At 39.4% G+C, this 16778-nt stretch overlaps 1 protein-coding gene across 1 annotated transcript in view; it reads left to right on the top strand.

Moving 5' to 3' along the window:
* Positions 1 to 16778, top strand: part of RYR3 (ryanodine receptor 3) — a 581477-nt gene that overhangs the window by 87857 nt on the left and 476842 nt on the right. Inside the window, exon 3 of the mRNA XM_073348839.1 lies at positions 12867 to 12986. Within this exon, the coding sequence (XP_073204940.1) occupies positions 12867 to 12986 (120 nt within the window). The remainder of the gene's footprint in view (positions 1 to 12866; positions 12987 to 16778) is intronic.

Here is a 16778-nt window from a genome sequence, read left to right as displayed (position 1 = left end):
GCCCTTTGTAGACAAGCTCTTACTAAACTCGGTGAAAGTTGTCTTCTGCAGTGCTTCATAATGGGTATTTTACTTCAATCTAAAGCAAACAGTACAAAAAGGGTTGTTTGCATTGTGTTCTGGGGTTTTATTTTTTGATAAGTTTTCCATTTATTTTTGAGATGGTTTTTAAATGAAAGTTGCATAAAGGAGAAATATTTGATTTTGTTTCCTTTTACTGAGAAGATTATGCTGAAGTGATAATCCCATGATGTTTGTTTTGTACAATTAATCAGTCTGAAGTGAATTTGATTGCAGTTTTGTAAGCATCTTGAGTTATTAAAATTTTTGGAGAAAAAATAATTGTGAAATTCAATAGTAGGCTTTTTAAGGATGTTCATTGTAATTCATTGGTTTGTAATGTGGTCAGTCTCAAATGTGAGCACTCAGAGAATATTGTACACAAAATATAGACTTCTAATGACAGTAATTATCATCTGATCTGGGTACAGGTGGTTCATTAACCAAGGCATTCACAACAGGGAAGATTCGCAATATCTTCTTGGCATATACTTAATTTTTTAAAATATATTTATTATTTTTCAACACTATTCATGATTGAGGCTCAAAAATACAGAGACTTCTTTATTACAGTATATATAATATTGCATTAAAAACAATGTTAAAAGAATATCAAGATTGCAAAGTCAAGCACTCACAAGTTAGGAAATGTCAGAATTAAGGTGGCACAGGCACCCCTTTGTGAATATGTATTATCCTTAGAGATGGCTCAAAAATGCTGATTTGTTAAACCTGAAATGTGTCAGGGAAACATCTTGGGTTTGAACATTCATCAAATCACAGGTAGGTTTCTGTTCAAAGCCTGCGTGGTTTCCTGGTGGATTCCTGGGGACCCCAGGGTTTCTAGGTTACATGGCACTGGGACAGTTCTCTGATACAGATGGCCCTGGGGTTAGGGACCCCAGGCCTTACAGGTCTGCAGCTGTGAAGCAACTGCTGTGCAGACTATTCCAGGGCCTCCAGACTCCCCGGCCAGTACTGAAAGCAGCTGACAGCAACTGACATGATTCTTGTCCCTTGCACTACATGTTTTTAGCCTGGTGAAATGGACAAGAGTTATGTCAAATTTCAGTCACCAGTTGCTGGGGTCCTGGGGAGCACATTTCATTTTGGAAATACCATGTGTCAGTGTTTTCTGAATGAAAATTTCACTGAATTTCTGATTAAGGGGAAAAAAATTCTTGAAAATGTTTAGTTTCAGTCCAAATCAGAACAAAACCAACTTTGAAATGTCAAAATTTCCTGCAAACCAGGAATCCTGAGTTTCGGCCAGTTCTAATTATGTTAGCGCATGATGATGTAATTAAAAACTATTTTTTTCCACAGAACCCCATAGATATTTATTGTGATAGGGAACACTTTTTATGTATTTTGAGAATAAATATGATTGTCCTTTGGAATGCTGTTCATTCTATAGAAATATAATTGTGCTCCAGATAATAGTTTCCAGATGTTGATCTTCACAAACATGTTTGAGGGGGTTGACTATGAAGACAAATCCAAAATACATAAAAGGAAATATCTGTGGGGGGGAAGAGGTGTAGAAACTGACAATGGAGGGCTTGGATGGACTACAGCATAAAAGAGCACCTATGTCCTCATCCGCAGTAAGAGTAAAGCAAACCAAAGTGTGGTATAAATCCTTTCGCCCTCATAGTACATAGAGATCGTCCCAAACTTCTCTCTTATACACCTTTCTTGTAAGGTGTCAGGATTGAACCCGAAGTGTTTGTTTAATCATATCTGAAAGTACTGAAAAGTAATTACAGCTTTGCATAAAAACATACAGCATTTGGCTTTCTAGGTTCTTTCTAAAATAAGCCAGAATGAAGATTTAAAGATGGAATAGTGCAAACACTATAAAAACAGAGGTTTACTACAGCAAATAGTGAAACCCAGATATTAAAAACTCAGAGATAGTTTGTTGCTGGGCAAAAATCCACAAAACTATGTTGTTTAATTTAGGTTAAGAATCTTGTTTTTATTTTGTCAACATGTTGTATATTTTAAGTCTAGATAAGTGGACTTTCTTTAAACTCTGTACTATAAATTTTAGTGTAACTAGTAAGGACTGCTGTTATGATCATTTATACTAAATGAAAAGACATTAAAATATCTTTTGCCAATGTGTATTTAGATACCAAAAATTAATACACACAAACACTAGCTGAGCATTGTTTGTTTGTTTTTAATTTATTTTGCATTTTGGAGCTGTTGTCTTTTGCCCTGAAGTTTATATATATGTTGTCTAACAGTATACTGCAAGTGACCTTGCACAAAGAGCTCAAAGTTTTTAAATTATGTTTCCTGTATTTTTATTAGTGACAGTTGGAACCTCCAAGCATTTTTAACTCTCATTTGGTCCTCTGTACAGAGGTTACTCTGCAGTTATTGGGGCAGGTAGCAAATTAAAAGTGTTATACAAGTGCTAAATATTATCAGTGGCCTGTGCAAGATACCTGGGGTGTTGGGGTTTGGCGTATCTATTGGCTTAGTAAGCTTCTGAACCCCCTTGCTCTCTGGGATGCCAACTCAACCCCCACTACCAAATGGATTACTAATGAGGAAATGGGCTGAAATATAGGTAGTTGTTTGCCTCTTCTGTGTTTAAAATTAAACAGAAAATATACACAATAAAATAATAATGAGAAATATGAAATATGCTCTCTTTCTCAGCCCTAACTCTTCAGATCATGAAACATTGCTGTCAAAGAGATTATGTTATTGTATTAGCTAGTATACATAGAAAATATAGAGGGCCACAGTGTCTCTTGCACCAAGACCCACTAAACAAAAGGGGGCTCGTTATTGCTGCTCCAACTTGTATTTAAGGGGGCATTCGAACTTACAACAGCTGGCTATGGCTCCTAAAGGGACACTACTCCAGCTGTGATTTGATGTAGCAGAGCAAAGGTCCATTACACCGCTGATGCTGGGTTGGAAATGGTGGTTGGTATAGAAGTTGGCTCCACCAGCATAACACCAGCTCAGAATTCCTTTCAACCGATCAACTTGGCAGTTACTGAGAGATTCTGGCTCCTCTGTGCCACTCAGGCAGCAAAGAGGCAGGAGCAAGGGCAGAGAAACTGGCCCAGTGCTTGAGCTAGAGCTTCCTCAGTATAAACAAGAGGGAACTGCTGACAAGGTGTTCTCTGCAAGGAATTTTGGTACTTGCTCCCTCCACATTGCTCTGTCAGATCATCAGTTTAACCTTCCAAGTAATTCACAATGTCCATCTTTTTTTCTTTCTTTGTGAACGCTGTTGAGGTGGGTGTGGATTGAGGTGGATATATATGTGGGCAGTTCTTTGTCAGTTTTATGTTGTAATTATAACTGGTGGAAGAGGTACCCAAGACCACTGGATGGGCACCATAGATATCCTTAGAACATTTAATTAAAAATAAATACATCTGAAACAATGTTCTGCCTCTAAATTCTGAGCCCTTTTAATATCTTTGAATTTCATTGGGGGCATAAAAGCAGTGAAACTAGTTGCTTATTATGCGGTTATGTTACCTAAGTGTAACTATATATGTGTGAAATATATGACAATAATCTCTTCTGAGTTTTGCCCAAATAGATAATGCACTGCTAACTTGACATTTTCCTTCTTTGTTCCTATATCTGAGAGAAATGTCTGACATTCTTGTAGAAAAATGACACAAGTCAACATTTATTTTCTTATTTTTGTGAAAGAATTTAGTGATGAGAAAGTAATTTAGAGTGAAGAAAGGAAAGTAATCTCAGGTGTTCCGTTGTTAGGACCATCTGTTCTGATTTGTCTCCTAGTATATATTGTTACTTAGATTGCAGCATTATTTCTCTTTTAGTGAATAGATTGAAACAACAATTACTTGCAGCTGTATGAGAAAATGGGGACTTTCTAAATGCTGTGCTTTATATAGAAAGATGGTATGTTGGTGCTTAATTCTGAGCTGACTTAATTATTTGAAGTGGAAAAGTATAAAAAAATCATGGAGGGTGTCTAAACTTTCTGTGGGCACAAATATTTCATTACTAGATTTTTTTTTTTTATCTTTGGCTGAAATAACTAAATACATCCAGTAGGATTCCATTTATGTAAATTGAATGAGGGATGTGAAATTTCTTCAGACCTGAGAGACGGCTTGCTTGTAATTGAAAAAGTTGCCTGGAAAACCACACCTACCTGAATATAGATTAGAAGGTTTCTACTCTAATGAAATGAACATTCTTCATGACTGGAGACAGATGAGGATGAGTAGGCTGTGGTCACCAGAGAGAAGAGGACCAGGAGGAATTTCACACAGCTAGAAGATTCCAGTTGATACCAGGTGCTGAACCTGGAAACAGTGGAAGATACCTTTCCAGATCTAGCTGGTTCAAGGGTATGGTGACATGTGCAGGACATACCTGTGGATGGCAGCTAGGCCCAACCTGTAAGAAAACAAGCTTGCCCACAAAGAGTTCTCTAGTAATCCAAGGAAGACCAACTATCCTTGTTGGGAATTCAATACTCAGAAGAATCAAAAGAACATTCTGCAAGGACAAGCAGACAACAGGACAGGGTTCTGTCTTGCCTGAGTGAAGATAAGAGATGTCACTCTAAGATTGAATAGGCTTCCGAAGTCAATGGGCAGGGATTGATGATAGTTCTACTAATAACGAATAATACTGCATAGCTGGTTGTCTTGCAGAGAATAGATTACTTCAGGGAGCTCAGAAGCATGAGATCCTTCCTGTCCTACAAGCAAAGGAAGACAGAAGGCACAAGATTCTGGAAGTGGACCACTGACTAGGTAAGTGGTTTAGGGTGGAGGGTTTTGGTTTTGTGAAACTTTGGTCCACCTTCTGTAAGGAGAGGAGGCTGTATAATTTGGATGGCTTCCACATCAGTAGAAGGGGAACCAATCTCCTCAGGGACAGATTGACTGAGGTAGTTAAGAGTGAATTAAACTTGATAACAAAAGAGAAAATAAAAAGAGGAATGATATGAGAACTCATTTAGCACAGGTTGGAATCATTTGTTCCACAGCAAAGATCACAGACTGCTTTAGCTCACAGAGTGACTGATAGCAATACTAGGCTGTCATCCTCTACATGGACCAGCCACTAGAGGGGGATGAGACAAACACTTTGCTAGTTGTTTTCACAGATATTTGCTGACAGCAGAGGAATGGTGAAACTTGGGAATCTTGGGTTGCATTCTGGGCTCCTACAGGGAGTGTTCTTTAGTGGATGCAGACCCTTCTGTCTCTGTTCCCCAGAAGTTCAACCTCTTTTCCCCTTGTCTCTACTCATCAATCTCCTCATCCTAACCCCCACCCCCATCACCCATTTCCCAGCTCCTCACCCAATTTTAACCTCTTTGCCCAACCAGGTTCAATCTACTCCTCTGGGGTCTTCATTCAAGTCCTAGTTTTCCCTCCACCCCCAATTCTGGTTCCCTCCTCGCTCCCTTGCCCAGTCTCCTTGCTATTATAGGACATATTTTCAAAGAGTTGCATAGCAGTTTTAGATATGACTCCCATAACACTTAGTGTGAGTATGCAAACAAAATTTGACATTGTCCTTTGAAAAAACCGCTTATTTTTATTACAGTTTTATAGCTAAGATCCTTTATTTCTCAACAAGCATCTACAATGGCAGTTCAGTGATTTTTGGGTTTGTTCATCCTTATTTTTGAGAAAAAGTATTGAATACATGGGTTTGGGTTGGGGCACATTGCATGTTGCAACCTGAAGTATCCAAGTAAATGTAGTGGTGTCTATCTTTCCCAACTAGTTCAAGCTAAACATGTAAAACTGGTTGCATTATTAAATACAGCCTCTATACAGATTCAAATGTATTATATATACCTTTGCACTGTGCTTCTCAGTTCTGGGCTGTATGTACTGTACCACAAGAGAATGCCAAACCCTCAGAGGGAGTATCCACAGCAACATAAATCAAGAACATCATGTAGCAGTTTCATTTAGATCCTGAGTGTGCTGGAAAACTGATGAATTGAGCAGAAGCCATAATAGCTGCTGAACATGCGTGTATTGATTCAGTAGATCACTGACTCACTGCTCAGCAACTCAGTCATCGTTCTGTTAAAATTGATTTTTGTACATATTTTTGCCTGCCACTGCACACAGCGATCTCACTGGTGGAAAGATAACTATATATGAAAGAATAAATTATTTCTGAAAGGATATTAATGCAAGATTTCCTGTACTACTTTTAGTGTTTATATTATTTAGGAATGGATGACAGCCACTGGTGCTGTATCTTGGAGGCGGAGAGACAGGGGGCCATGGCCCTCCCACTTTTTAGCAAAAGAAACATAAGCACAGAAATAATGTCTCCTGCAGATTTCCCCCCACCCACCCCCCACCCCAGAATAATAGATTCTGCCAGGGAGGTGCTGCAAATTACACTTTTGCCTACCAGGCGCTGCTGTGGCACCAGAAGAGATGACACCTGGCTCGCGGTCAGAGCAGCCATCCACAAAGAGGAAGGGGACCCTTTGGCATTGGACCCCTCCCCCATTTCTACAAAGGTTCTGGCGCCCTTGCTGACAGCAACTCTAACTCCATGTTGAAGTGTTTTTTGTGTCGCTGTTTCCTTTGTTGTTGTGTGTGTTTTAGTATAAATAGAGAATTATTACTCCAGGGAGCACATGAACAGAACCTAAATGAGTTTGATTTTTTTTTATTAAGTAGATATTGTCAAATAGGAATGTTTAAATTGTTACTCAGGGAACAGATTAGAGAATTCAGTATTTAAATACAAAAAAAAATTCTTCCATCTAAAGAGGAAATCAAGCTGAATTTTTGCTTCTTATAGTGACAGAAGAGAAAAAGAGAATTTCCTGTAAGGAGACTTTTTAGATCTGGTGCACTAATATTTTCTTCAAAAGCAGGGGATCTTAAGCTGAAAAGTGCAACCACCATGTCCATCTCATGTTCCTAAAGAGGAAACTAGTCATGACAGGGCCCCAGGATGTCTTTAAGGAGGTTGCATTATTAAAAAGGTTGAGAACCACTGCTCCAAATCATCTTTATTAGCATCACAAATAACCTGGACAGTGTGGCGCACAGTTGGAGTTTACCCACATATAAAGTGGACCGTACTGATGGGAACTGTACATTCAGATTTAGCTCTATGAGAATGTGATCTTTTACTGAAGAAGAGAGAAATTGCAATGGCAATTTGCTTCCTGGTGCTATAACCAATGTTCCCTCTAATTTCTCCCTCGCATGTGGGGAAATAATTTTGTTATGTGCACCAGTATGGAGGTGATGTGTCATATTGGTGCATATATCAAAATTCACATGATGGGTGGAGCCGAGGGGTTCAGAGTGTGGGAGGGGGCTCAGGGCTGGGGCAAAGGGTTGGGGTGCGGGCTCTGGCTGGGGGTGCGGGCTCTGGGGTGGGACTAGGGATGAGCAATTTGGGCTGTGACGGGGCAAGAGGACTCCCCACAGCTCTCTCTCCCCGCAACAGCACCTGGGCTGCGGGAGGTGGCGCACCTCTCTCACGGCTGCAGCAGGGCCAGGCCGGGGCTGGGTTGGGGCCAGGGGAGAGGCGCCTTTCCCATGGCAGCTCCGGGCCAGACCGGGCTTGGTTGGGGAAGGGGGAGGGTGCGCATATCTCCCGGCCACGGCACGTCTGTGGCTAGGCTGGGTTGGATCCAGGGCTGAGGGAAAGGGATCTCTGCCAGACGCAGCCCTGAGCTCCTCTGCAGTGCTTAATAGACTGCTGCGCAGCCACGCAATGTAGAGGGAACTTAGGCTATAACCCCATCCTGGACAAGTCATGCTCACCTCAGATAGAGATCTGAGTAACAAAGTCTATTTTACACTTTAGCAACGTTTGTATAGCTTGTCATGCCAGTCAAATATTGAAGGAAATTAAAGTGGAATGAAGACTGTGTATGCTGGGCTGGACAAGAAGATGCATTAAAAACTAAGGGGCAGAAGCAAAGGGGAACTGAGCCCCTGGAAGTAAACAATTAGTGGACAGCCAGATGTGATGTGTGAGGAATAGACTTAGGGAAGAGAGGGAGAGTCGTCATTGCTTGTGGCTGGGACCAACTTTGACATCTTGTCCTAGGCCCAATAAATCCTGGCTCAGGCTTTGGATAATTGTGTTTTATATTGACTTCTGTTGTCTCCTGGCCAAATAACCAATTCATGCCCTTATCTATGGTGACTTTAGTTGGATAACTATAACCACACACAAAAATAAAGTAGGACAATCAAGTTGGCACAGGGAGTCCTTGTTTACAAGTTTACAGTGCAGCACTTTTCATTCTTTTGTTCAGTCTGTAATTTGAGCTGTACATAAAATTTGACTGACATGTCTTTTGGAGTTCTGTCCATCCAGAATGTTCCAGGCCATAAAGGTGTAGTAACCACACACACAGTTGTTTTACTTCTTAAAGCTCTATATACCTCAGCTTCATCATAGTAAAAAGTCTTCTCTCATCCATAGTAAAATCCATTCATTGTCAAGTTCTGTGGTATAAGTGAAAAAGAGTACAGTGAAAAATGTAAAAATAATTCATGGTGTCAATATTTAATGTATCATTGGTGACATTATCAATTGGTTAGTCTCTAAGGTGCCACAAGTACTCCTTTTCTTATTATCAATATCTACGCTTAGAAGTTTGAGGTTGCTAAATTACATTGTTAACTACAGGAACCCAATGAGACAGTATAAAACCTGTGAAATTTTCCCAAAATAGGTCAGTATTACTTTCACTTTTTCACTTTGTTGAACAGAGTCACTTAACTTTCACAAACTAAATTTTGCTACCTTTTCTTTTCTTTTCTTTTCTTTTCTTTTCTTTTCTTTTCTTTTCTTTTCTTTTAAAGGAAGGAGTGAGGGTTTGGGAAGGTAATACTTAATTTTTCCTAATATCAGTGGGAGTAAATGCCTACTTTAACTGCATCACACAATCTTAACTATGGAGTTGTTGTAATTAATGCCTCTGCTATGCATAAGTATTGTATACTATTAATATGGTATGTGTAATATATTGATATAATCCATATACAAACTAAATATACACAGCAAGTTGAATGTTTAAAAAAAATAAAATAAATATAATTCTGACTCTATTTTATCAATAAGTTAAAATTGTCCAGCGATAAACATAGTTCGTGTCAAACTTCAATTTTATTCTAATCCTGGGTATTGGACATTTTAGTCTCTGTTAGCTTGATTTTGAGTCTCTCAAGGGCACATATGTTGGAGTACTGATATAGGAGTATTGTGAAGAAAAATGTTGAAAATATCTTTGTATTTTCATTTTATATCTCTCTCTTTTTCTTTCTCAAACTTTTGGTAGAGATATATGTCCGCCTCTGTTTATTGATCTGACACTCTTTGACTATTGAATAGTGGACTATTAAGCTGGATTGCTTTTTAATTTTTTAACTGAAGAAAGCAGCAACCATCTCTGTACTGAAGAATTTGAAGGATATATGAAAGAATACATTATGGAGGAAATTATAGGAGAGGGTTGTGGCAAAAAGAAAGGTTAATATGGTCTTTAAAATGCTGCCTGTCTCCCAATGGGCAATACACTATGTTCTATAGAAAAAAAACAACCTTGGAAATGAAAATTGCTGAACATGCATTCTGTATCACTTAGCAAGCTGTGTGGCTGGTGATATACAAAACTAACTATAGGACTGTCATCAACTGCCAAATGGTCTGTCTTAAATATAGTAGCCAGCCATGTAGTTTAGTTAGAGATTATCTGAAAAGAATAGTAACAAGGCGGAGAGTAGCCATCTGGTAAAAAGATAAAAGCATGCTCTGCTTTTGTATTTCCAATGTAATGGTGACTTCCTCTTATTTCCAAGGTCAAAAACCTTTTGTCCCTCCCAGATTAAATTCTCTTACTTTTTTGTAGTGTCATTATCTGTGGTACTACTAAGTAATACAGCATTTTACCTGCATACAGTACTTGGAAAGAAGAAGCAATGTTGCCTTTTGATGATATCTGTGCAAGTGACCTGTTGCATAACATCTCCACATGCTGAAGTATCTGGCATGACCAGAATAATTTACACCAGTATAACACTGTAGCTAGGTGGAAACACCCTATTTCTCTTATTTTATCCTTTTTTTTCTTCTGTAGGCATTTATTATGTGGTATATTTTGATGGACTGTGAAATACCTGATAGCTAAAATATGTTACATTATTTGCCAGTAGCAGGTGTATCCTAAAAGGGTTGAAAACCACAACTAATCTATCTTGGCATGCTTATATCATCTTTCATCTAAGTTATGAAGTGAGTAATGGTTTGCAGAACTTGGTGGTTATTTATAAAGTGTTCTTTTCGGAATGTGATGTACAATAATTCCTAAAATGTTTAAAAAACTAAAACATAACAGGATAATTAGATAGTAAAATTGCCCACGTAGAGCTAAATTTGAAGAAAATAAAACTCGTTTTCCTCCTTTTCTGGTATATTGTTTACCTTGGAGATTTGTGCTGTGAGGAGTGAATCTATGTGGGCCCTGTGTTTTGAAGGTTTAAAAGCTTCCTTTTAGATATAAAATGTCTCTTTGATCATTGGTAATGCTCAAAGATTTTTAAATTAAATGAAGCATTAAAATGTCTTCAAATTGTGCAGCTAGGGAATCCAAGATGGTGGCTGTAGTGTACTGGTAAATAAGGCAAAATAATTTCTTTTAGTTCTTTTTTAAACAAATACAAGCAATAATCTATTCCAGAATATGTGTGATACCATAACCAGGGAATTTCTAATGCAGTGGAAGAACTCCAGTATTGGCTAAGAACCTTGTTTGATGTATACCATCCACAGTTTAGATAACAGTTACCCTTTTTCACTGCCTCACAAGTTGATTTATAGCTGTAGTTTGGTGGAGCAACAATGATATCCCCAAAATAGTTTGAGTGTATAATGGTGAATATCTCCAGTCCCTCCTCCTTAAAGCTACTACTTTATTTTCCTTTACAAAGATGTCATTTGTAGTATAAATTGATTATGTATTTTAGCTACTTATTTGGCCCTCATTAGCATAATATCTCATTATCTTTAATGTAGTTAAACTCAAAACACCCCTGTGAGGAAGGAAAGTGCTATTATTCCCATTTTACATATAGGAAACTGAGGCACAGAGACACTGTGATTTGGCTAGGGTCACATAGACAGCCCAGGTGTCTCAGGGTCCAGGTTAGAATCGTTCTAATTCTCTGTTGTACATAGCTGCCTGTGGGGTTTGCTACTTGCTACCAGATAGAGGAATGATGTTTACTATCTTTTTGGAGTTATTAAATATGCAATTGTTAGATTAAATGTGGGGGGGGAGGGGTTCCTTCTTGACACATGCCTTGATTGAAGCATATCAACAGCAATAGTCCAGGAAACCATAACATTTGATTAAAAGTGCCCATTGTGATTACATACCTTCAAGTGGAAGTAAATACAGTTTTATTTTGGAACTGTGATTACTTTGGACCAGTCTTACATTCACGGGTGACATTTCTCTTGCAGTCATTGGTTTAAGCAAGGACTGTAGATTGGGCCCCAAATTTAGCTAATGACTTGTGTATGGCAGAGAAGGCAACAGTGTACATTAGTAAAGGCAAACTCAGTTACATCCAGTATTTCCTGTTGACACCAAAGAAATGCTTTAGGAAGTTTTAACTTCATGTGCCCTTTATTTACCAAGATTGTGAACAAGCAATTTTCATTTTTTTCCCTTTCTACTCACTCTGCATCCTGAGCTGCTAGAGAAGAAGTCTTTGTAGTCAATCTTAGCCAACCATTGCAATAGATATTGTCTATCCTAAGTATAGGAGAAATTGTGTAATCAAAGGGATTGATAACTGTTGGGAAAAGCTGGATTTTTAAAAAATTGTTATCATAGAACATACTGTGAAAATATCCTGGAGAAAAAAATCTTGGCACTCTCTTGGCTGTTGCTCCAATACTGTGATCCTGCAATGTTGGTATTTCCACAGGAGTATATGGAAAATTAGTCTGGAAAAATCACCTGAACCTAGTGTAGTGGGCTTCCATCCAACATACCCACACAGTCGACAGACCTGAAAAATTTAAGTATGATCTCAGACTTGCCTCCTCCTCTAGTGAACTTGGGCCAAAGTTGTCTCTTAAACTCAAAGATGTTGGCAAAGGACTCAGATTCTTTTCTTGTTAACTCAGAGAAGTAAGCTTTAGCTTGGATGCAGTTATCCCAGTCCACATAACTTACAATCAGGACAAATTCAAAGTTGTTCATTTTACTTACTGCTAGACAGAAACCTGCTTTCCTTTCTCTTCTATTTCACTCTGTTCACTTAAACTGTTAGCAAAACACTCTTTATGTCCTATTCCAAATACAAATTTTTATAGATGAGGAAATTAAAATGACAAAAATAAACTTCCAAAACAATTCAGCACCATATAAACATGATGTATTCCAATTTTTGCCTAACCTGGTCCCTGATTAAAAAGTAGTTATATGATTAAAGCCCTCACGTTCTAATGGCACATGTGAAAATATGGATACATGACTGTCTTTAAATAGATGGACAAGGTGAGTGAGGTAATACCTAAAGAAGAACTCTGTAAAGCTTGAAAGCTTGTCTTTTTCACCAACAGAAGTTGGTTCAATCAAAGATATTATCTCACTCACCATGTCTCTCTCATATCCTGGGACTCTCACAGATACAATACCGCTGCAAACTTTAAACAGATGCAAAATCCCAGACTTGTAATAATGTAGCTCATATGTCATTGCTCCAAACTTTATAGGTATTTTATATTTTCTCACTAGTTCTTGTGTTTCTTGACAGGATGATGAAGTAGTACTTCAGTGTGTTGCCAACATTCAGAAAGAACAGCGAAAGTTCTGCCTGGCAGCTGAGGGACTTGGGAATCGCCTGTGCTTTTTGGAACCAACTTCAGAAGCTAAAGTAAGAATTACTTCAATAAATGCTCTCAGCTGGGGTAATTGATGAATGTTAATCTACCAAATGGCTATGAAGAAATTTAACTGTATGCCCTTTAATATATAGTATATAAATATAAACTATTTGAGGAAATATTTTTCTAGGTCACTGAGATTTGCAAAATTAGTATATTGGTAAGTCAGAGCCTTTTTCCTTTACCTTTTTAATAGTAAAGGGAATTGCATGGCTGAAGTATCATCTATTGTATTAAGGATGTTTCTTAATATAAATCTATTTTTATTCTTTCAGTCTTTCTTTTTTTTTTCTTTTTTTATAACTTTAATATTGGATGCTTAGAAAGGATCTCAGTCCTCAGTTCTCTCCCAAAAGGAGGCAAAATTTTGGGACAGTACAAGGCATGCTGTAGTTTTTTAGATGTTATTCACCACTTTCAAATCTGTTACTGTAACTACACTGAAATTTATGATGTAGTTTGAAAATTTACCTTCCAGAAATGTTTACTAATCAAAGTTTGATAATGAACTTCTTCCTGCTACGGCTTCTGTCTCTACTGTTCTAATATACGGGACTGGCATGGCCAGAAGCACCATCTCCTCTTAGTGATTGCCATTAAGTGCTGCTTCCTATAAAGCTGACTCAGCAGAACAGAAGCACCGCAGGCAACCACTGGCCCCTGGAAGAGAATTATACAGTATCTGAAAGTGTTTAAAGTTGGTGGATGAAAAACAGACAACAGGGAAACAATATGAGGAAAGGCAAAAGAGACTGGTGCATGGGAGAGCTAATGAGAAGAGTTTGGGGTGGGGGAAGAAGAGATGGTGATAGAAAATAGGAAAGATGGATTAAACAGAAGGGAGTTAAGGGAGAGAAAAGCTGTTGTGGTGGAATACCTCTTATTGTCCTTTGCATCTTTTTCTCTTCCAATATGTTGCACATTTGCACTCATTTCTCTTCTCTTCCTTCTTCCTATTTTCTTCTTTTTTTATTTTTAGAATGGTATCTGTCTGCATCTTCCCTAATGAAACTTTGTCAGGTGGACATATTTTTCAACCCAAAGATTATAGAATCATAGAATCATAGAATATCAGGGTTGGAAGGGACCCCAGAAGGTCATCTAGTCCAACCCCCTGCTCGAAGCAGGACCAATTCCCAGTTAAATCATCCCAGCCAGGGTTTTGTCAAGCCTGACCTTAAAAACCTCTAAGGAAGGAGATTCTACCACCTCCCTAGGTAACGCATTCCAGTGTTTCACCACCCTCTTAGTGAAAAAGTTTTTCCTAATATCCAATCTAAACCTCCCCTACTGCAACTTGAGACCATTACTCCTCGTTCTGTCATCTGCTACCATTGAGAACAGTCTAGAGCCATCCTCTTTGGAACCCCCTTTCAGGTAGTTGAAAGCAGCTATCAAATCCCCCCTCATTCTTCTCTTCTGCAGGCTAAACAATCCCAGCTCCCTCAGCCTCTCCTCATAAGTCATGTGTTCCAGACCCCTAATCATTTTTGTTGCCCTTCGCTGGACTCTCTCCAATTTATCCACATCCTTCTTGAAGTGTGGGCCCCAAAACTGGACACAGTACTCCAGATGAGGCCTCACCAATGTCGAATAGAGAGGAACGATCACGTCCCTCGATCTGCTCGCTATGCCCCTACTTATACATCCCAAAATGCCAAGTGCTTCTTGGCAACAAGGGCACACTGCTGACTCATATCCAGCTTCTCGTCCACTGTCACCCCTAGGTCCTTTTCCACAGAACTGCTGCCTAGCCATTCGGTCCCTAGTCTGTAGCTGTGCATTGGGTTCTTCCGTCCTAAGTGCAGGACCCTGCACTTGTCCTTATTGAACCTCATCAGATTTCTTTTGGCCCAGTCCTCCAATTTGTCTAGGTCCTTCTGTATCCTATCCCTCCCCTCCAGCGTATCTACCACTCCTCCCAGTTTAGTATCATCCGCAAATTTGCTGAGAGTGCAATCCACACCATCCTCCAGATCATTTATGAAGATATTGGACAAAACCGGCCCCAGGACGGACCCTTGGGGCACTCCACTTGATACCGGCTGCCAGCTAGACATGGAGCCATTGATCACTACCCGTTGAGCCCGACAATCTAGCCAGCTTTCTACCCACCTTGTAGTGCATTCATCCAGCCCATACTTCCTTAACTTGCTGACAAGAATACTGTGGGAGACCGTGTCAAAAGCTTTGCTAAAGTCAAGAAACAATACATCCACTGCTTTCCCTTCATCCACAGAACCAGTAATCTCATCATAAAAGGCGATTAGATTATGGCGATTATGAACATGTTAAGCACACAGTGGATCAATGTGAAAGATCCTTGGCCTCTAACCCCAAGGGGAAAGTCACACTGTTGTTTCATTTGCATTTCTTTGTATCCCAACAGTTGAATCACAATGCTTTTCCTCATGTGTAGTATTACAGATCTGTAATAGTTTTCATCAATGTGTCAATTAAAACTGCAAGCCTGCTTTAATAATAGGCTTCTCTCAGAATTCCTTGCTACTATGGAGTTTAAGTTGTGCCTGATTCTGCATAGCTTTACTCTCCTATCATCATCTATTTTGGTATTTATTAATTGGCAATTCAAAATGCAGCATAATATGTCTAACGATCGTGACCCATTTGATCCTTGAGAACACCAATCAAGATTTGAGGATACTAATATGTCAGTCACTTATGCTGGACTCAGGAAAATGAACAATAGAATCTGTAACTGCACAGGACCCAGTGAAATTACAGCAGTTTTAGGGCCCTAAAAGGCTATAGTCTAAAATCTTTACATGGTCATTGGTCTTATTTTCTATTTGGTTTTCTTCCAAGACCATTTGTGCAATGGCATCACTATTTCACATGATCAAAAATTCCCGTTGGTCTTGACACTTCGCAGGGACACCACAGTTACAAAGAGATCCGAAAGACGATTCATTGATAGATGGAAATAGAAGAAGTTCATTTACTTTATACTTTAACAGACCAGTGATAGCAATTACATTTTTAAATACATTCTTATTTTCTTTTTTCAAGAAAAGAAAATGGGTTGGTGTTTGTGAAATATGCTAGATCACTTTCAGTGGAAACTGAAATCCCTTTTTCTTTCTAATAAATCAGAAAGCTCCCCCCCCCTTCTGCTGCAGAACCCTCATTTCAGTATGTGTCACTAAATAGTGTCCAGCCACAAGCTCAGATGTCTTTCCATTCCTGTACCACTGGAACAGAAAAAAAATAAAATTGTACACTCATTCTTTATTCCCATGTAACTTTAGTGCCCTGATGGCCAATATGGAGTCTCCTTTGCAGGCAGCTTTGGCCAAGGGACAGCATGCGCAGGAATGCAGCAGGAAAATTTTTTACCACCCCAGAGGCACCTGTTTTAACCCCCCCAGAGTGAACATACACACCCACAGGAAAAGTACAATGGATATAACAAAGGGAGATACACCTCTACCCCGATATAACGCAACCCGATATAACGCGGGTTCGCATACAACATGGTAAAGCTCCAATACGCTGCTTTGAGCAGCGTGTTAAGGGTGACGGGCTGGGCCGAGGCCGAGGGGTTGGATAAGGGGCAGAGGGTCTGGGTTGGATAAGGGTTGGTCAGGGTCTGGGAGGCAAGAGCTGTTGGGGGGCACTTTTGGTGGCCCCGCAGTTCCAGAGAAGCCCGGGGGATTAGCGGGAGGCCAGGAGCAGCTTGCTCCGCTTCCCTCACCACAGCCCCAGCTGTGTAGCTTGGGGGAGGGGCTTGGCAGAAGGGATCCCCCCTGCACTCACCAGCA

Source organism: Lepidochelys kempii, chromosome 6 (genome assembly GCF_965140265.1).
Source record: "Lepidochelys kempii isolate rLepKem1 chromosome 6, rLepKem1.hap2, whole genome shotgun sequence".
Taxonomy (NCBI): Eukaryota; Metazoa; Chordata; order Testudines; family Cheloniidae; genus Lepidochelys; species Lepidochelys kempii.
This window is presented reverse-complemented; position numbering and strand designations above follow the sequence as displayed.